The sequence below is a fragment of the Populus trichocarpa genome, chromosome 8 (genome assembly GCF_000002775.5).
Source record: "Populus trichocarpa isolate Nisqually-1 chromosome 8, P.trichocarpa_v4.1, whole genome shotgun sequence".
In the NCBI taxonomy this organism is placed as follows: Eukaryota; Viridiplantae; Streptophyta; class Magnoliopsida; order Malpighiales; family Salicaceae; genus Populus; species Populus trichocarpa.
This window is the reverse complement of record NC_037292.2, coordinates 3,693,247-3,711,040: the sequence shown is the minus strand read 5'-3', so window position 1 is coordinate 3,711,040 and position 17,794 is coordinate 3,693,247. Positions and strand designations below refer to the sequence as shown.

Genomic DNA, 17,794 nt, shown 5'->3' with positions numbered 1-17,794 from the left:
GCTGGTCCTAAGAGGCTGCGATGCATGCTCAAAGCAGTTCAAGTAATAAATTTTAAAATCAACATTATGCATTAATTTACTGGCTAGAAAGAGCTCAGGCAAACCCAAAATTTAAGCACTTATAAATTCCTCACTTTTTTTTTTTATTATTAAACGCCAACCTAACCCACCTCCACCTGTTCCATCCATTTCTATTTCCTTGCATAAAAGTTACAGGTAGACAAATAAATGCTAAATAATTGCATAATCATTTCCGGTAAATGAACGCTCTGCCTTGAAAAAAAGAAAAATAAAACACACGAAACTTTTCTATGCCTAATTCTGCCAGAATTGCACCTTTTAAAGTTTGCTTTCAAATATCTACTGATATCCAATCGTATTAACTAGTATAAAAGTACGTAGGAAAAAAAGATGGTATACGAATTCAAAAATGTATGTGGGGAAAACATGCAGGGCAAAAATGTAACTTTATAGGGCATAGGCACATCCGTCCGCCAACAGCTATCTGACTACAATATTTTAATATTATTTTGAACGTATTCTCTACTCAGGGCTGAGAGAGAAAGGGAGCCCAAAAAAACAAAGAGAGACGTTAGCTCATGGCATGTGATCTGATCTTTTGACGGTAACCTTTTGATCTTCAAAAATCAAATTTTGAAGTGAGACAAATAGTCTAGAAATATATAGAACAAGCCCCCCAAAACCATTCTGGTTGATTCTCTCTTTCTATTCTTGTAACCACTTGGTTTTACTGCAACTTAAAAATCATGACCCACCTCATAAACCCATGTAGTTGTAGTAACTAGCCAGTGAAGAAATGTTTTTGGTGGTTCTTACAAGTAGTTGAGTTTTTGGGTTTCGAAAAGTTCGTTCCTTTTTGTCGAGAATGGAAACAATGTTTAAGGGGAGTTGTGGTGGTGGAGGATTTGAGAGGAGGAGGAAAGATGAGTCTGAGTTACTGACCGAGTCTGGGACCGAGTCAAGAGAGAGTAGCAGCTCGAGTTCTGAGAGTAGCTCAACTGAGGGAGTTAAGCCCGGGTGTGCTTCCCCATCTCCTTTGGGTTGGCCTATAAGGAAAGCTGGAGAGTGCAAGAGCTTTGTCTCTAGTGGAAATGGAAGTAAAGAGAAGAAAGCCCATTTGGAGGATTCAAAATTCAAAAAGCTAGGCTCAAAGCTTTCAGGTTGGTCTTGGTGTTTTTTCTTTTACCAGTCGTAGATGGATGCCTCTTATGTTTGAAATAATTCATATTTCAAAATTGCTCCTTTTTTTTTCTTTTTTTGATTGTGGCATATGCCCCAACTTTATGATTATTGGTAAGTTGACGTTTTCTCCTTTTTTGGGGGTGGATTTTGTTTAGAGATTGACATGATAAAGGAGAGGTTTGCAAAATTGTTGCTTGGTGAAGATATGTCAGGGTCTGGGAAAGGGGTTTGCACAGCTCTGGCTATATCAAATGCCATCACCAATTTGTGTGGTATGATCTCTTTCTCTTTCAATCTGTGTCGTGTCTATGGCAGCCTTGGCTCCCAGTTCTGCAGTTTCATTTTAATTTGATCTTGGTTATACAATATGTAGGTACTATTTATGGGCAACTTTGGAGACTAGAGCCATTGCCTGAAGAGAAGAAATCAATGTGGAGAAGAGAGATGGAGTTGCTTCTTTGTGTTGGAGACCATATCGTGGAATTAATACCCTCATGGCAGACATTTCCTGATGGTAGTAAGCTTGAGGTAATTCTAATTACAGTCCCAAATTTGGAAATGTACCATTGGAATTTGCTCACAAGAACAAGGAAAGGATAAGAATATTAGAATAGAGCTTAATTAAGCATTTTGTCTGTTGGATTTTAGTTTGTCAACTATTCTGATGTTAAACCAGCGTACCATGACTGTAAGATATGCTTCCCTTTCCATAATTATATAACTGATATTCGAATAGCGTATTGTTTGTAGCTTTAGCTTTATTTTAAGATGTTATTCCCGAATTTGTAATTTTCTTACCCTTGTTAGACATTACCAATTGAAGAAAGATTAAGCTAGCTGAAGATCTTACGTAATTTGATTTACTTGTTTCAATTTCTTAAAATGATCATCCACATTTTAGGATAGAATACTCGTAAAAAGGATAAGTGATAGAATTTATTCATTAGAAATCAACTTAGTTTTCCCTTTCTTTTGTTTGTCCTCAATGTAATTAGTTTCTGCATTTTGCAGGTTATGACTTGCAGGCCTAGATCCGATCTTTTTATCAATCTGCCAGCTCTGCGTAAACTAGACAATATGCTTCTTGTAAGATTTACCCTTATTTATTCCTCAATTCCTTGTTTTTTTTTCAAACATGATCATTTTGGAATCATTAGCCTGTCTCCTTCAATGACAGGAAGTTTTAGATAGTTTCGTAGACACGGAGTTTTGGTATGTTGATCAAGGGATTGTAGCCCCAGATGGAGATGGGTCAGCTTCTTTCCGTAAAACAATGCAGAGGCAAGAAGAAAAATGGTGGCTACCAGTCCCTCGTGTCCCTGCTGGTGGTCTCAGTGATGATACAAGAAAGCAGTTGAACCACACGCGTGAATGCACCAATCAGATACTGAAAGCTGCAATGGCAATCAACAGTGTCGCTTTAGCTGAAATGGATGTTCCTGACTCGTACTTGGAAGCTCTCCCAAAGGTAAAATCTGGCAATGCAACAAAGTTTTTTTTTACATGCCTGAATCAAACCGTGCTTGATTTTATTTCTTTTGTTATGTGATGAAATCAACACCATATCCACAATTTTCTCAATATTTCCTAATTATGCTTAACATTTTTGTATTGACATAATGAAGTTGGTGCAAATTTTATGTTTCTTCCTTGTATTGTAGGCAGTTTCTGAATTATAGTACATGTGTTTTTCATAGATTTTTAGCTGTAACAAGGGTATGTGACAGTCATTTAATTTATTTTCAGAATGGAAGAGCTTGTTTGGGAGACCTTGTGTACCGGTATATTACTTCAGACCAGTTCTCCGCAGAGTGCCTGCTCGATTGCCTTGACCTGTCATCTGAACATGTTGCTTTAGAGATTGCAAACCGTGTGGAATCTTCAATTTATGTATGGCGTCGGAGAGCTCATTCAAGACCTCCACCCAATCCAAATCGCTCCATGACAAAGTCATCATGGGAGATGGTCAAGGACTTAATGGTTGACGGAGATAAGAGGGAATTGCTTGCAGAAAGAGCTGAAAGTCTCTTGCTTTCCTTGAAGCATAGGTTCCCTAATCTAACCCAGACCGCCTTGGATACCAGCAAAATTCAATTCAACAAGGTTTTTGTTCTCTCTCCTGCTCCATTATTTACTTTCAATCGCCCCATTGCCCTCCCTTTTTTCTATTTCCTAAATTCTTCATATCAGCTTGACTCGTTTTCAACTTTCAGGATGTTGGGAAATCAATTCTCGAGAGCTATTCAAGAGTTCTGGAGAGCTTGGCATTTAATATTGTAGCTCGTATTGACGACTTGGTATACGTTGATGACTTGACTAAACGTTCGGACAATTTGTCTTCAGTTTCCACAGTTGCTGTGATTTCTCACAGGAAGGTTTCAAATCCCTTCTCCGTGCCAGTCTCAGGCACTCCATACAAAACAACGTTCAGTACACCGAGCTTTTCACCCGTGCCGCTTATTAGTCCTGCAAGGGGTGAGAGAACTCCATTCCTCCACAGTACCACCTCCTCCAAAAGCAATAACAACAAGCCTCCTCGTCGTGGTTTTGGTGTGAAGAGGGCGCTGACAAACTATCTTGCTGTGGATTCAAAACCCAAGATCTGTGGCAATACAAATGTTGATTCAAAACCCAAGATCTGTGGCAATACAAATGTTGATTCAAAACCCAAGATCTGTGGTAATACAAATGAAGGATCGTGTCCAAATCCAAAGACAAATGGCAGAGAGGATTTGGGGCCGGAAAAGAACTCACCGACCCAAAAAAATGGGACTAAATTGCGTCAAAGTGCTCCCAAATATATTGTAACTTGACGAGATGCATTGAGATTAGGAAAATTGAAATACAGTTTGACAATTAGGATTGTTCATGCTAGAAAAACCTTCTTGATTGTAACCGATATTTGATATTTGTTGTTTAATCTTTTCTTTGAGTTCTTGGCGGGCTGTCATTTAAATCTCTCATTTCCTTTCTTCCGGTGATATGAGGGATTTCCCGTTGACCTACAAGATACGGAGAAAAAAAGAACAGCAACGGGGCATTCCGAGAATTGAACTCGGGACCTCTCGCACCCTAAGCGAGAATCATACCACTAGACCAAATGCCCAATTCGAAAAGCAGCTAATCAAGCTTTATAATACCTAATATACTCCTTCGACCTCAATTTCACACTGCTCAAGAATTTTGCAAACACGTGATTTTTTCTATTAAACTGATGATAGTTTCATTGTGTTAATAAAGGGTGACAAATCTTAAACAAAGAATAGTAAAGATGTCACGGAGTGATTTGAATGATCTTAAATCAACGCTAGTTTTGCCACAAGTTAGTTAAAGGATTTCCTGCTGTCTAGTTTTTAAAGTTAGAATTTAATAAATCATTTTTTTAAAGGAGCTTGGTCATCCTGATCTAAAATAAAAGTAGTTGATTAGGATTCGGTGTTAACGCATAATGGATTACTGTTAGAAATCTGAAGCTCAATACATATAAGTCACTGGCTAGATGAAGTTTAATGTTTTTAAACAAGAAGTTATCTCTTGTATAGTTTTTTTATTGGACAACATTTATTATTTTATAAATATATTGGAAATCCAGAGCACTTATGTATAATAAAAAACAATAAATTTCCTTTTAAATAAAAACTTTTCTCTTACTAAAATATGAAAAGCTACCATTATTTTCCATGCATGGTGGGTGACCTGAGAGATCACGATGCATATATGATGAGTTTTGCAACATTTCTTACAGGTCGATGACCTCAAGAGTTGGTTGCCAAAGGGAGCAATGAAGAACATTAATTATTTAAATAAGTCATCGAAGCACAGCAATGTCGTTGTAGTATAGTGGTAAGTATTCCCGCCTGTCACGCGGGTGACCCGGGTTCGATCCCCGGCAACGGCGCTTTTTTGTACTTTATATCCCTTGCAAAGAAAAGCACAAGACCCATCTCAATGACGACCAGCATCTACATGTCCGCTTTAGTAGTGAAATTGTTGGAATTATTGTTTTTTGAAGTTATATTAAAATATATTTTTTTTAAAATAATTTTTATATTAATACATTAAAATATAGAAAATATTATTTTAAATTTTAAATTTTAAATTTTTTCAAAAAAAAGTTTTAAAATTCAAAAAACAGGCTGTAATCTTAAATGTTAACTCTCTCTTCAGTCTCAAGCTATTGGGATCGCTAAAACTTCGAGTCACAATCATGGAAATTATTTGCAGATGGCGGAGCTTTTGTTAGCGCACGTGAATAAGAGTTTGGTTCGGGTTGGGAAGTTGGTTTCGGGCATTGGGTCGGTTTGTGGGTGCGTGTTTCTGATGTTGGGCACTTGTTAATGTTATTCAGTTGAAGCTTGGGGTTTTGGGTTGTGGAGGCGGACATGGTCTTGTTATTTTGGCTCTTTTGGGTTATGTTTCCATTGTTTTGTACGCTTTTACTCGCTAGTTATGTTAATGTAGTATCTGACTTTGTATAATTTGTTTCAGAGGGTAATTGTAACGAATGAAGTGAAAAATTGAAGTGTTTCCTTCTTCCATTTTGTAGGTCTCCGATATGGAGTTCATTCACGTGCAAGTTGGTTTTTATTAATGGACCTGGGAAGTGATTTTATTATATTTTGATGATATTATTTGTAGGGCAATCCTATTTATCTTAAAATATTCATCATGAATAATTTTGTCTTAATATCTAAAAAATATTTTTAAATGTTATGATATTCCTAGTCTATGAAAGTTACATAATCAGCTAATTAGTTGTTTTAACAATTTTATTCATTTTCTTTAGTCAAGTTAATTGATAGCTTATACTTGTTGTTTGATAGATTAAGGTGACTTGTGATTAGTAACTACAAAAAATTCTTTTTAGTGGAGATGATGACTCTTCGATGCTTCAATAAATATTTTTTTAAAGAGAAAAAAATCCAATAATATTCTAGACAGAGATGTTCTGAAAATATATTTACAGTAGAGAATAAAGATTGTGAACCTTTATTCTAAAGATCTGATGGTATATTTATAGTTCATGAGTCATATTGACTAAGAAGTGTAATTTTTCTCTTGCGATATTTTGAGTTGCATTATACTAAAAATAATATGTATTGGATCAGTATAAAATACTGAGGGACTTGCATGGGGTCTCAGAAAAGTTTCTTAGCGAGTGTTGAGCTCGGACAAGGTGCTCACGCTCATTAGAGATGATAGTGCGTTCGGGCACGCTGCGTGGACCCAAATATGTCAGGCTCAACGTGAAAGCCCAAGCCCATGAGAGGTGAAAGTGGGCGTGGGCGTGCTGCCTGGATCCAAACACACTAGGCTTAGGTGTATTAAAGATGAATAATGGGTCCAGATGCGCTGCCTGAACCTGAGCATGTGGGGTTTAAGGTGCGCTCCAGAGCCCGAGTATGTTAGGCTCGGGTGTAGAAGCCCGAGCCCACAGGCATGTTGGGATGCACGCCAAGCACCAAGGATGTTGGGCATGTCATGCCCACGTTGGGCGTGCGCCCTTCAAGGGCTCGAGCTTCTTGCCCGAGCCCAGGCTCCTTGTGTGATGGGCTCGGGATACCAAACCCGAGCTCAAGGAGTGTTCTTGTTAGGTCTATTTTGAGAGAATCTTTTGGGTCTATTTTGGAGGGAATTTTAGATTCATTTTATTTGTATCCATCAAAATGAATATTTTGGGATAAACAGGGCCAGTCTTGTTTGTATTTAGTTTAGCATTGCTATGGTCTGTATATTTTGTAAATCTTAGTTTAATGTGGTCGGTGTAATTAATTATAGATGCGATAAAAATGGTGGGAAATGAGTGGGAGTTGTTTTGGCAGAAAGAGGAAGTGGAAAAGTGGGAACCTTGATGATGGGGGGATGAACTTGATGTTCTTGCAGACTTGGGTTGAGTTATGACGAGCAGCAATAGCCGCTTTAAGAAGTGGGTTCATGCTTCCACTCGTATGGTCGTTGATTTCTTATTAGGTTAGTATCAAAAGTCCTATGATTTGGTAAAGGCTATTAGGATAAGATGGATGAGCACGCCGAGCGTGCAAGAAAGTCCGGAACAAGGAATTGTGTCGCGACAAGCAAGAGAGGAAGCATGCATGTGGCAGGCTCTTGTCAGATATAGCTTAGGAAGTGATGGATTTACAATAAAGGAGCGATTTGAAATAGAAATGGCAATGTGCTATTAGAGGGTGAAAACTGTTTATTGAGCATAGATGATCCAGTCTGTAAAGCCTTAAGAGTTTAGCATTTTTTCTCCTTTCTTCCTATAATACGAATCATTAAGTTTTTTGTTTGCTGCGTGTCTACTTCCCTGGACAAGGACTATTGTTATTTCCTAATCTGAGTGAAATTAGGCATTGGAAATCCTTTGATATGGACAAGGACTGTATTGTTATTGCCTCATCCGAGTGAAATTAGGCATTGGAAATCCTTTGATATCTTTTCCTGGGGAAAAAAATATGGCAGCAATAATGCTGAAAGATTGCAGATGATTTTGTCCTATGGTGGATCCTCATGAGGATGGCCCTACAACTTTTAGCTGACAAATGAGCTGTGCCATGGATTTCTTATGATCGCTGGTTGTCTATACATTCCATTATTCCAAGTTTGGATTGATCATCTCTTCTGTTTGTCCCGTGGATCTGTTCTCATTGATGTTCACCTTCACTACTCTGTTACCTTTACCAAAAAAGTCTATTAATTTTAGCAAATTTTTATAGCTGTCGATGACGGAGAGGGAAGAAATGTCATGGAGGTGTCTGAAAAGAAAAAAATTGCTCCTGTAGAATGTATCAAACTCCAATTAAGTTGTAATAAAACTTTTATACCAACAGTTCGAAGTATATGATGCTTTCTGTAGTGGTGTGATGTTCAGATGGAAGAGCAGAAGTAAAGGAACTGTGAGGCTATGGGTTTCAACTGTTTGATTGATGTTGCGTAGAAACTGACGCTAACCACTTGCGTCCTGCCTTTTCTGTTGTTCCTCTTTCTCAGTCAGAATGAATACCCAGAAACATATTTCACGGAAAAGGGAAATGCGAGCAATTGACAATTCTCGGATATTTGATAGTTGTATGAACTTATGCTAAGCTATACTCCATGAGGGATCATATTTTTCTACAAGGGATGATTCTGGTAATTAAGCTACTAGCTCCTAGTCATGTGGTACCTTAAACTAGTTGCTTTAGGGCATTTGGAGAGTGCTGTATAGCATGTTTTATATATATTATTTTTATATAAATTTAATGGTTAAAGAGAGACAAAAATAAAGTGAGAAATCAACTTATCTAAATTTAGCTATGAGTTGAATTCAAATGGATACAAGATCAACAATTTTTATAAATTCTTTATTGGATTACAAACTTTTTTTTTTTATCATCTTTACCGTAAATTATTAAGATTAAAGATGCTCATCTTTTAATACTATTGGATGTATAAAAATCTTCCGAATATCTATCATATTTTTATCAACATTAATAATGTGTAAGTGTATTTATTTTTCATTAATGATGTATAAAAATATTTATCCAGAAAAATAACATTTGAGCTCCTTTTTTCATAAAAAAATTTGGAATCATTCAGATATTAGATGGATAATCTATTCTTACATAATTTTTTTATTTAAAATATCATCTTAATTTTTTTTTAAAAAAAATACTTAAGTACGTATCATATAATCCTTAAAGCTATCAAATATAATTTTTTTTAAGTATCAGTCTAAGTGGCTTATTAAATAATAGTTAGCTACCAATTATCAAGAAAAACAAAACAAATTACTATAATTGTTAATCTTGGTACTAAATCACTTAGATATTTTGGGACATTACGAGGGAGTAAACTCTAGAGTCTTTCATAGTTGTGAAAACCAGAGGGGCTTCAAGAAACATTGGTGATATCTTTTGTAGAATTGAGTGGCACTGCTATGCTGTCAATTGCTCATGAAAAGCACCCATTTTCCCCTTCGTGAACAAAAAAGCAACGAAATGGTTCCAAAGACTCTAGGGAGCGGTTGCCGTCATTTACTGTAGCCGTGTAAATCTGGAATCCATTGTGGAAGGAGTAGGTGATACAATAAACAAATGACCTTGTGTTTATAGTGCTACTTCCACTATGATTTATGGGTTCACATGTAAGCAACTTTCAGCTACTTGTTTCAGTATAAAATCCTGCGAGGTAGAGCATTGCTTGTGCATTGCATTGAAAAATGGCGACTCCAATGAAGTACATTTGCTTGTTTATGTTTCTTGCAATTCTCAGCATTGCTGGGCTCAATCAAGTTGACGGGGCTGGTGAATGTGGGAAAAACACCACTCCTGACATGGAGGCTTTCAAGATGGCTCCTTGTGCATCAGCAGCACAGGATGAGAATTCTTCAGTTTCGAGCCAGTGCTGCGCTCGGGTGAAGAAAATTGGACAGAACCCAGCGTGCCTTTGTGCTGTTATGCTTTCCAACACTGCTAAGAGCTCTGGAATCAAGCCAGAAATTGCAATGACCATTCCCAAACGATGCAACATTGCTGATCGTCCTGTGGGCTACAAGTGTGGAGGTTCGATCACAAATTCGCTCTCTTTCATGTCTTCTTTATTTCTACCTGCTGCCCGTAAATGTTTAAATTTGCTTGTTTTCTCTTGCAGCATATACTTTACCTTGAAGAGTGAAGACCATGAACTGTGCTCGCCCTGTAAAGTACTTTCTATCAACCTGCTGGAGTTTACATCATTGTTGCTAGTTATTCTAGCTAACAAATGTAGTGTAACATCCAGACATCTAAATAATAAATAACTATTGGTGCTTAATCTCCTCTGGCTCGATCAATTGCTTTTTTTTTTTCCTATTATTCTTTTACTATTCTACAGCAGATGTACTTTCTTTCTATCGCAGATTAGACCACCATCCACTGTCAAACCAACCTGGCAGATCAGAATGATTACTTTAATACTTAATACCTAAATATCATAAAACTGCAAGTACACAAGTAAAGCCTTTATGAAATATGACTAGAAGTTCCATTAGTATTTAGCTTCAGTAATTTTAACTTACGTTTGCTGGCATGAAACTAGAAGAGGGAACTCCTCTTCTTAAATGGGCTTGAATATCATGGAAAGAAGAGCATGAGCCTCAATCTAGTGTTTTATTAATTGGACTTGCAGACAGTGTGGATCAACAAAAAAACATTCTGCTACAAACAACCATTAAACTAGTAATGTGTGGCCATTAGATGTTTGTGCTGATTTAGATACCCGATTAATTCCGTTCGAACCATATGTTTAAGGCAGCCACGATCATGATCTGATCATGTTTCTACCATTTGCAGTTGCTGAATTGCTGGGAGCGGTTCTAGTTGATTCAAGTAATTGTTTCTCCATTTACACTTTCTGAAATTAATCAATATTTGTCACAGCAGTAGCTATAAACTGGCATAAGCTAGAATTTGAACAGTACAAGTTTTATAGGGAGAGAATAAGTTAAGAGTATAAAGTCCATGGACAGGTAGAGTAATATATTGATATTAGTCGACTAGACAACATGATGGATTGTTTAGTATACAAGATTCTGCAAGGAGTGAAGGTATAAAACCCCGACAGAAATATATCAGCTCGAGTATACGACTAGTTGGGACAAAAAGAACCCAACAATTTACCGCATTAATTGTCCTGACATATGACGCTGTGCTAGTCTTATACTAATCTGTATTAATTTCATAGTTCCATAGATTACGTTGAGAGAGCTCATAGTCATATTCCTGCATCACATTAAACAAACACCATTTTAGTCATCTGAATAACGTACAAAAGGCGAAGAAGAATAATAACATGCATATCTATGGAAAGAAGAGAGATGCAACATACATGTAAATATATTACAATGTTCTGGTGAATTTTATAATGGCAAATTCCTGATGCCTTGTAACATGGTCTTGTGAGAACATTTTCTTATTCCTTTTAAAAGCCTTTTCCTTTTCAGAAATCAGCAATTGATAACAAAAGTGCTTATATGGATGCACGATGGATCCACTAATTTTGCGCACCTTAGTTTACTGGGATGCTGCATTTGCATAAAATGGGGCCAGACGCTTAATAATATAGTGAACCTGCAAAAATGCATGTGATCAAGATTTACCAAACTGTCATGAAATAACATCATAATGAATCATATTTACAACTATACGGCTACCATACCCTGCCACCAGTTCCCTCTTGAAGCGCTGTTTGGATCGTTGCCATTTGGATCATCCTTTCCATAATCTTTCTTGAACTGTTCAGGAGGAGAAAAAAAAAAAAACAGTCAGCTATCACTTCAACAACTTAAGCAAGTAAAATAAAATGAAGCTATCATGTTCCACTATTATAATGCATCTTATGATGCATGATCCGTATTGGCTGAAATAATCTTATCTTCCAAATAATTATTAGTTTATTGAAAGATTCACTACTCACAACATGTTGAGATTCTGCGTTCTTGGTCCTTGGGGAATAGTTTTCTTGGCCACCATAGTAGATTGACGAACTAAAATAGCATGGTTCTGGCGTTTCGTTCTGATAAACTGAACTCTGGCCTTTGCCACTTATGCCGCTGCTCTCTCCCTTGGCTTTCCGAGTGGCATTATCTGAAAACAACCCGAAGATGTAAAGCATTCACAAAATGGTTTAGAGCACTGATCAGCGAGCAATCTATTAATGACAAAACCAGATTTCTGCTATTTATGCAATTTGAACGATTCACACAAAGCCTTTGTTATACTGAGTTGTGACTGTGCAATATAGATAATATTGGAAGCACATATCATCTCTACAAGAGACAAGGATATTTTTAGTCAACGTAATTAGCAATAAAGATGGTCATTACAGTTCAAACACAAGATGTTTCTACTCTAGCAACAAAAGTTATGATCACACACCTGGATTCACATATGTTTCATTCCCAACATGATTACCCGTAGTTCCAGAGTCCCTTCCAGCTGGCACCTGAAATTGGAACAGTTAAAAGGGAAAATATTCATACTTCCAACAAGGAGTTCAATAATTATCTGTGAACGGCCACTACCTTCCTAAGCTAATAATTATTCCAAAAGGGTTTCTTCGTTTTCCTGTCTTTCTATTCTATTTCTCTATCTTTTGCTTACCATCCCTTTAGCTTTTTTATGTGCTAATCTTAGTGGTTGCTTTGCTAGCCCCCGCAACTAGATATGGTAAGAAAAAAAAACCAGGAGAACCATGGAAAGCAATCATTTTCATTTGTCATTTCTGATTTCTGGGCTAATGGCAAGACGGCTAAACCCCCGTAATATATAGTAGTACCCTGTCACACATCATAAAATTAAGCCTAACAAATTAAAAGGTCTCCAAGTAAAGTACCTTCGATGGAGGAGGGAAAATGGACCCAAATATCCCACTTGAGGCGGATGATGAAGAGGAAGAGTCTTTAGGACCAAAAAGATGATCAAAAGAAGAAGCACCGACTTGCCTGTTGTTTTCCATGCTAAGATTGGATTTTTTTTTTTAACCTTTCTTTGTCAACCAACGAACAAAACTACTCTTTAATAGCCTTCAGTAACGACCACACTGACCCCAAAAAGACTCCAAACAAATTGAAGAGGGAGCAAAAACCTAACTGAGCCCAAAAAACAGCACAAATTAAGAGGGTAGGAGTGGTACGTAGATAAGGTTTGCCGAGTGAAAAGGAAAGAAAGAAACCAAAAGATAAAAGAAAAACTTCAAGGGTGGATGCAAAGCACGTGAAGATTTGCAGTTGTGGAGATATAATGCAAACGATCTCTGCTATTTATAAGCCCAAAAAACGGTGCTTTAGGATGCTCTCGCTGATGCTGCAGCAATCCCATGTGCCTCTATTCAATCCTCTCTACTCTTTTTGACACATGGGGTGCATCCTCTGTCTACAAGTGGACATGCTGCCAGTTCCAACCCCTCTCTGCCACGTGTCTCCCATGCCCATATCTTTGACTCTCTTTCTGCTGTTTTTTTCATGCATGAGGATAACCAGATAAGGTCTTGGCTCAACTTGGTCTCATAGGATATGCTTCCAAATAGTTGGCCTTCCATCCCTTTCCTTTTTTCTTCTATTTTTTCCTTTCACTTAAACTAAATACTAAGAAGATATACCAATATTCCATGCATTGAAGATGTTATGGATTTCCCTTAAACTAAATACTAAGAAGATATATATACCAATTTTATTCCATGCATTGAAGATGCTGTACATTTATTCTTTCCCCTGACCCTGCAAAATCTTCCTAGGTTCAATGACAGAATATATGTTTGTTCTTTTTGTGTGTGTGGACAATGTTGGAGCGCTCATGGCTGCTAGCTAGGTTGTTGGACTTTATCGTACCACCGCTTTTGATCAAGATTGAGTTAATTACTCGAAACATATTTGCGCTTCGGACTCACATTACCTGAGGATAACTCGGCATTTTTATTACATGTTGTGAAAAAAGAAATCAAGTATTTCAATGTTTATTGCCAAATTAGCATACGTACGCTTATATCCACGATAACAACTGCTATTTTTAATGTTTATCCTGGATATATTCAAGATAGCAATACGTACGCTAATCTTATTCATAAATTTTGGCATTTTCATGATGACAATAACATTTGTGGTTGGTAGCGTAAGAGTGCTAGCTAGATAAACATATAATTTTCGAGATAAGGTTATTAATTTTGTCTCAAGGAAAACGATTAAGGGGACAAGGAAGATGATAAAGTCCATGTCTAAGCAAGAACAAGGACGGAGTATTAATTATTGCTCGATCCGAGAAGCAAGACAAAGCGTTGTGGCATTATAGTCATTGAAAATACAAAGCTATCAAATTTGCTCGAAAAGATCCATATAAAAGAGAGATTAGAGGTAGTCGAGGGTCGTCATGGTTATATAATCTGAGTTCAAGCGTGGATCGATAAATTCTCAATCCTTTGAGGATAAAGGTGGATGTTGTGCGGACAACCCATACATATATTTATCTGTGGTCCTGATCGATGATACGGTAGTTCAAGAAAATTTATAATATATCATTCTTTTAGGTTCCTTTTGGATATAAGCGGATAAGTTCATTCGAAGGACAGTGACTTTAATGACGTGTGACATTAGAGTTTTCTAGGGCTAGTCTCTAATTGGGGCCGGTTTATGGCGTGATATGTCCGACAGCTCATCTGCGTCCTTACGTTTCTATAATCCGGAATGCTATTCCTTTCATCCGTCCTTACGGTTCTATAAAATCGAAGGATGGTTTTTTTATTTTATATATATATATATATTAAAAGTTCGTTTCATTTTGGGGGATGCCCGCTTAAAAATCCCTTCATATTCGTTCACCCCCAGCCACCTAATAAGAGGGTGTTTGGCATTGTTGTTGAAAAGTATTTTTAAAAAAAATTTAATTTTAATTTTTTTTTGCTTTGAAGTAATATATTTTTGATGTTTTCAAATGATTTTGATGTACTGATCTCAAAAATAATTTTTAAAAAATAAAAAAAATATTGTTGGCACACTTTTTTGAGTGAAAAACACTTTGAAAAGCAACCACAACCACACTCCCAAACACCCTCAAGAAGGAGAAGGTAAATTAAGAAAAAAAAGTACTTTAAAGTAAGTCTTATTATTATATATAATATATAAACACACTACACAGTTAAAATTTTCTTTAATTTTTTTATTATAAATCTTTAATTTTTAAGAATTTTTTTAAAAAACAGTATTTTTATTTTTTTATATTTGATATTTTTATCATTTTACACTTGGTTTATTTATCACATCTTTTTATCTTTATTTTTTGTAATATTTTAATAGTTTTTCTTTTTTTTCTTTATATCTTTTTTGAAAAAAAAATATTATTTTTATTCTTTAAACTTAGAATATTTTCACTTTACACTTAGCCTATATATAACATTCTTTTTATTTTTATCTTTATTCTTTTATACTTTTTTTTTCTTTATACTTTTTTTTTTCAAAAAATTCTTATAAGAAAAACAATGTCATATGCGAGTTCATCTCACAAGGATATCCCTTATCTAGAAAAAAAAAGAGAAGAAAAATGTAGCAAATTTAATGAAATTTTCGTGGCAGCCGACAAATTTCTCACAATTTGCAAAACGACGAGAATATGTATGTTCTTGCAATAAAAAAACAAGAAGCTAAAACTTTTGTTTTTTATATATTTTAAAAGTATATTTGCTTTAAAAAAGTTGAAAAAAATATTTTTATATAAATTTAATATACTAATATAAAATAATATTTTAATATATTTCAAACAAAATTGTTTTTAAAAAGCATTGAGACTACAGTAACCGACAAACTCTTGATAAAATATCAACTGCTACCTTGAACTCTAAGTTACATGACTGCCACGGAGTATCGAATAGTTAAGGGAGTCAAGTCCCGCACATTGCAAAAGAAGAAGGTATAGCTGTATTTTCTAGAACCTGTGGCAGACACGAAAGGAAATGATATTAAATTCGTTGCCGATCGATTTGGGCTGCTGATTTCTAGAAGTTGTTGAATCTGGTTTTAGTTCAAGATCTTCGCAATATGCCAAGAGTATTTTATTAGTAGATAATATGAATATCTAATACTTAAAAGCTAAGTCTGTTTAGCCAGGGGGCTGGATCCCCGAGAGATCAACTAGTCAAGTTGTGAGAAGTCCCTCGGAATCATATATTCCAGGCTCCAGCTTTTAAATATTGATTCTGGAATACAAACCAAGCTTTCATATGGCTAGCTAGCCTTGACAAACTTGATTTGTAATTGCTGTATTGTTCTGTAAATTTGGTTGACATATGGATTCTACATGGACCAGCAGCACAGCAAGACACCAAATAAATGTCTTCGATGAAAATGAAAGCATTCAGTTCCCTAGAGGACCACTCGAGCATAGTTTGCGTCGCTTCGTCACAAAAAAAACAAAAGAAAAGAAAACGACATGAAGAAGCAAGCAAGCAATGTTTAAGATTTTCAGTATGAAAGAGCTCGTGTTCAAATCTTAGAAGGAGTTGGGTTCAAGCTATTTCATAAGGGCCGATTTCCTTGACGCCCCCTCGTATTCTTAGGCCCACAAACATATCCGTGTACGCGTAGTTGAAGCAGCAGCTGCTCCCTTTGAATTTCTTCTGGTTTTCTTCTAGAATTGTAATTTTGCGAAACGACTTTGGCGTGATGCTTTCAATATGAAACTGGAAAAACCTCTGTCAAGGGTCATGATACTATGATTACTATCACACACTCCTAGAACAGATTCCTTACATACAATTTGAACACAAGTACAATTTGATCCTAAGCTTTCATAACTATGAAAGACTTTCTCTAGTGTAAGAAATCTCAGCATCTTGATCTTATTACGTTGTTTGCCATGGAATTAACGAGCCTTGGATTGTTTTATACGTGGAGTTTGATTCTTGAATTTCTTAAAAAAATGTGAAAGATTATAAGTTACCTTAGGATATGTTAGCTGAAATTTTATTGGAACTCTTAAAGGCTAAAAAAGAAGAAAAAAAGAGAATTAATTATTGCATTTCCAAGTTAAGTCTCGCCGCAGTAAATCTCTTGCTTCAAGACTTCCCTATTCTAGTTTCCAACATTTTTCATTGCAAGTGACGGTAAGAAAACGCGAATACTTACATAGTATATTTTTCATAAATTCCTTCTTGACAAGTTAATGAAAATTACATGTGATTATCTGATATCGATGACACAAATGCCATAATTGTTTCTTGAGTATAGAACAGTTGAGCGCGTGGGAACAACGTATGTATTAAGAAAACGATCTGCCTCTATCCATAAACGAAAATGTAAGTGGAACAAGAGCATCAAGATATTAATTAATTGAATCAGTGGGATTTCCATGGATGGCACTTGAGCTTCGGGCATGATGTGTCCCATGAGCTTCTACATTCACCTTTCGCACCATCACAGCACTTGCATTCCAGTCCCAGGGAGGCAAAAAACCTCTTCGAATTCCCTGTTAAAAACCCCAAATAGATGATATTATAACTTAAAATTCCAGCTAAACCATACATAATTGGACACGAGTAACTCCTTTTCCCCTTACCTTGTTGGAGTGTTAATGGCCTGGCTTCTATAGCTCCTGGATATTGAGATATGGCAGAAATGATCAGTAATAGCAGAACAGATGCTAGAAGTTGCTTGGGTGCATACATTTCTCTCTAACTTTCTAACAGCCTTGGTGGTCAAGTAAATTAAAGGAGGCAGAGAGACTTTAACACAGACATAAGATTGCAACACACACACTCACACACACACACACATATATACACAGAGAGAGAGAGAGAGAGGAGAGGGAGGGAGAGAGTAGCCTGAGCCAATAAGGTATTCACAAAAAGGAATGATAGGCAACGCGTTTACACCTCCCATAAGTCATATGTGGGTGGGCCAGTATTAGGGGCCTTCGTTAGTTCCTTTCACTCAAGAGCTATGAATGTGGGTCCAGTGTGAATATAGCTTTTCATTATTGGTCAACATGTTACCGGGAACTTATCTGTTTCCACGAGCATATCGGGTTTCAATTCCAGTTTTCTAAGGTTAGAAACATTCTTTTTTAAAAAAAAAAATTAAAAAAAAAAC

The 17,794-nt window shown here is 36.3% G+C and overlaps 3 protein-coding genes, 1 long non-coding RNA gene and 2 other non-coding genes across 7 annotated transcripts; 3 read left to right on the top strand and 3 right to left on the bottom strand.

The window, feature by feature from the left end:
• Positions 1-543: 543 nt before the first annotated feature.
• LOC7487992 (rop guanine nucleotide exchange factor 5) lies at positions 544-4,135 on the top strand. The gene is made up of 7 exons (XM_002312094.4): positions 544-1,181; positions 1,359-1,475; positions 1,577-1,731; positions 2,215-2,289; positions 2,381-2,671; positions 2,950-3,306; positions 3,417-4,135. Exons 1-7 carry the CDS (start codon positions 887-889, stop codon positions 4,014-4,016), a joined length of 1,890 nt encoding a protein of 629 aa, XP_002312130.4. The 5' UTR covers positions 544-886; the 3' UTR covers positions 4,017-4,135.
• Positions 4,136-4,237: 102 nt separating this feature from the next.
• On the bottom strand, positions 4,238-4,309 carry TRNAP-AGG (transfer RNA proline (anticodon AGG)). Its single transcript has one exon. It is a non-coding gene; the product is annotated as a tRNA-Pro (tRNA).
• A 720-nt stretch (positions 4,310-5,029) lies between these two features.
• On the top strand, positions 5,030-5,101 carry TRNAD-GUC (transfer RNA aspartic acid (anticodon GUC)). The gene has a single exon. It is a non-coding gene; the product is annotated as a tRNA-Asp (tRNA).
• Positions 5,102-9,343: 4,242 nt separating this feature from the next.
• Positions 9,344-9,996, top strand: LOC7494464 (putative lipid-transfer protein DIR1). Its single transcript, XM_002312093.4, has 2 exons — positions 9,344-9,746; positions 9,835-9,996. Exons 1-2 carry the CDS (start codon positions 9,404-9,406, stop codon positions 9,849-9,851), a joined length of 360 nt encoding a protein of 119 aa, XP_002312129.1. The 5' UTR covers positions 9,344-9,403; the 3' UTR covers positions 9,852-9,996.
• Positions 9,997-10,665: 669 nt separating this feature from the next.
• LOC7494463 (uncharacterized) lies at positions 10,666-12,957 on the bottom strand. 2 transcript variants are annotated; one of them, XM_024606171.2, is made up of 7 exons: positions 12,556-12,957; positions 12,324-12,380; positions 12,099-12,165; positions 11,638-11,807; positions 11,380-11,455; positions 11,229-11,291; positions 10,666-10,943 (listed from the first exon to the last, which is right to left on the bottom strand). In XM_024606171.2, the coding sequence occupies exons 1-6, from the start codon at positions 12,676-12,678 to the stop codon at positions 11,275-11,277; spliced, it is 510 nt and encodes a 169-aa protein (XP_024461939.2). In that variant the 5' UTR covers positions 12,679-12,957; the 3' UTR covers positions 10,666-10,943; positions 11,229-11,274. The 2 variants fall into 2 exon arrangements, with proteins under 2 accessions (XP_024461939.2, XP_002311193.2); XM_002311157.4 differs by lacking the exon at positions 12,324-12,380 and having other exon boundaries at positions 12,556-12,951.
• A 3,853-nt stretch (positions 12,958-16,810) lies between these two features.
• LOC18101404 (uncharacterized) lies at positions 16,811-17,537 on the bottom strand. The gene is made up of 2 exons (XR_002983292.2): positions 17,262-17,537; positions 16,811-17,171 (listed from the first exon to the last, which is right to left on the bottom strand). It is a non-coding gene; the product is annotated as an uncharacterized LOC18101404 (long non-coding RNA).
• Positions 17,538-17,794: the final 257 nt, after the last annotated feature.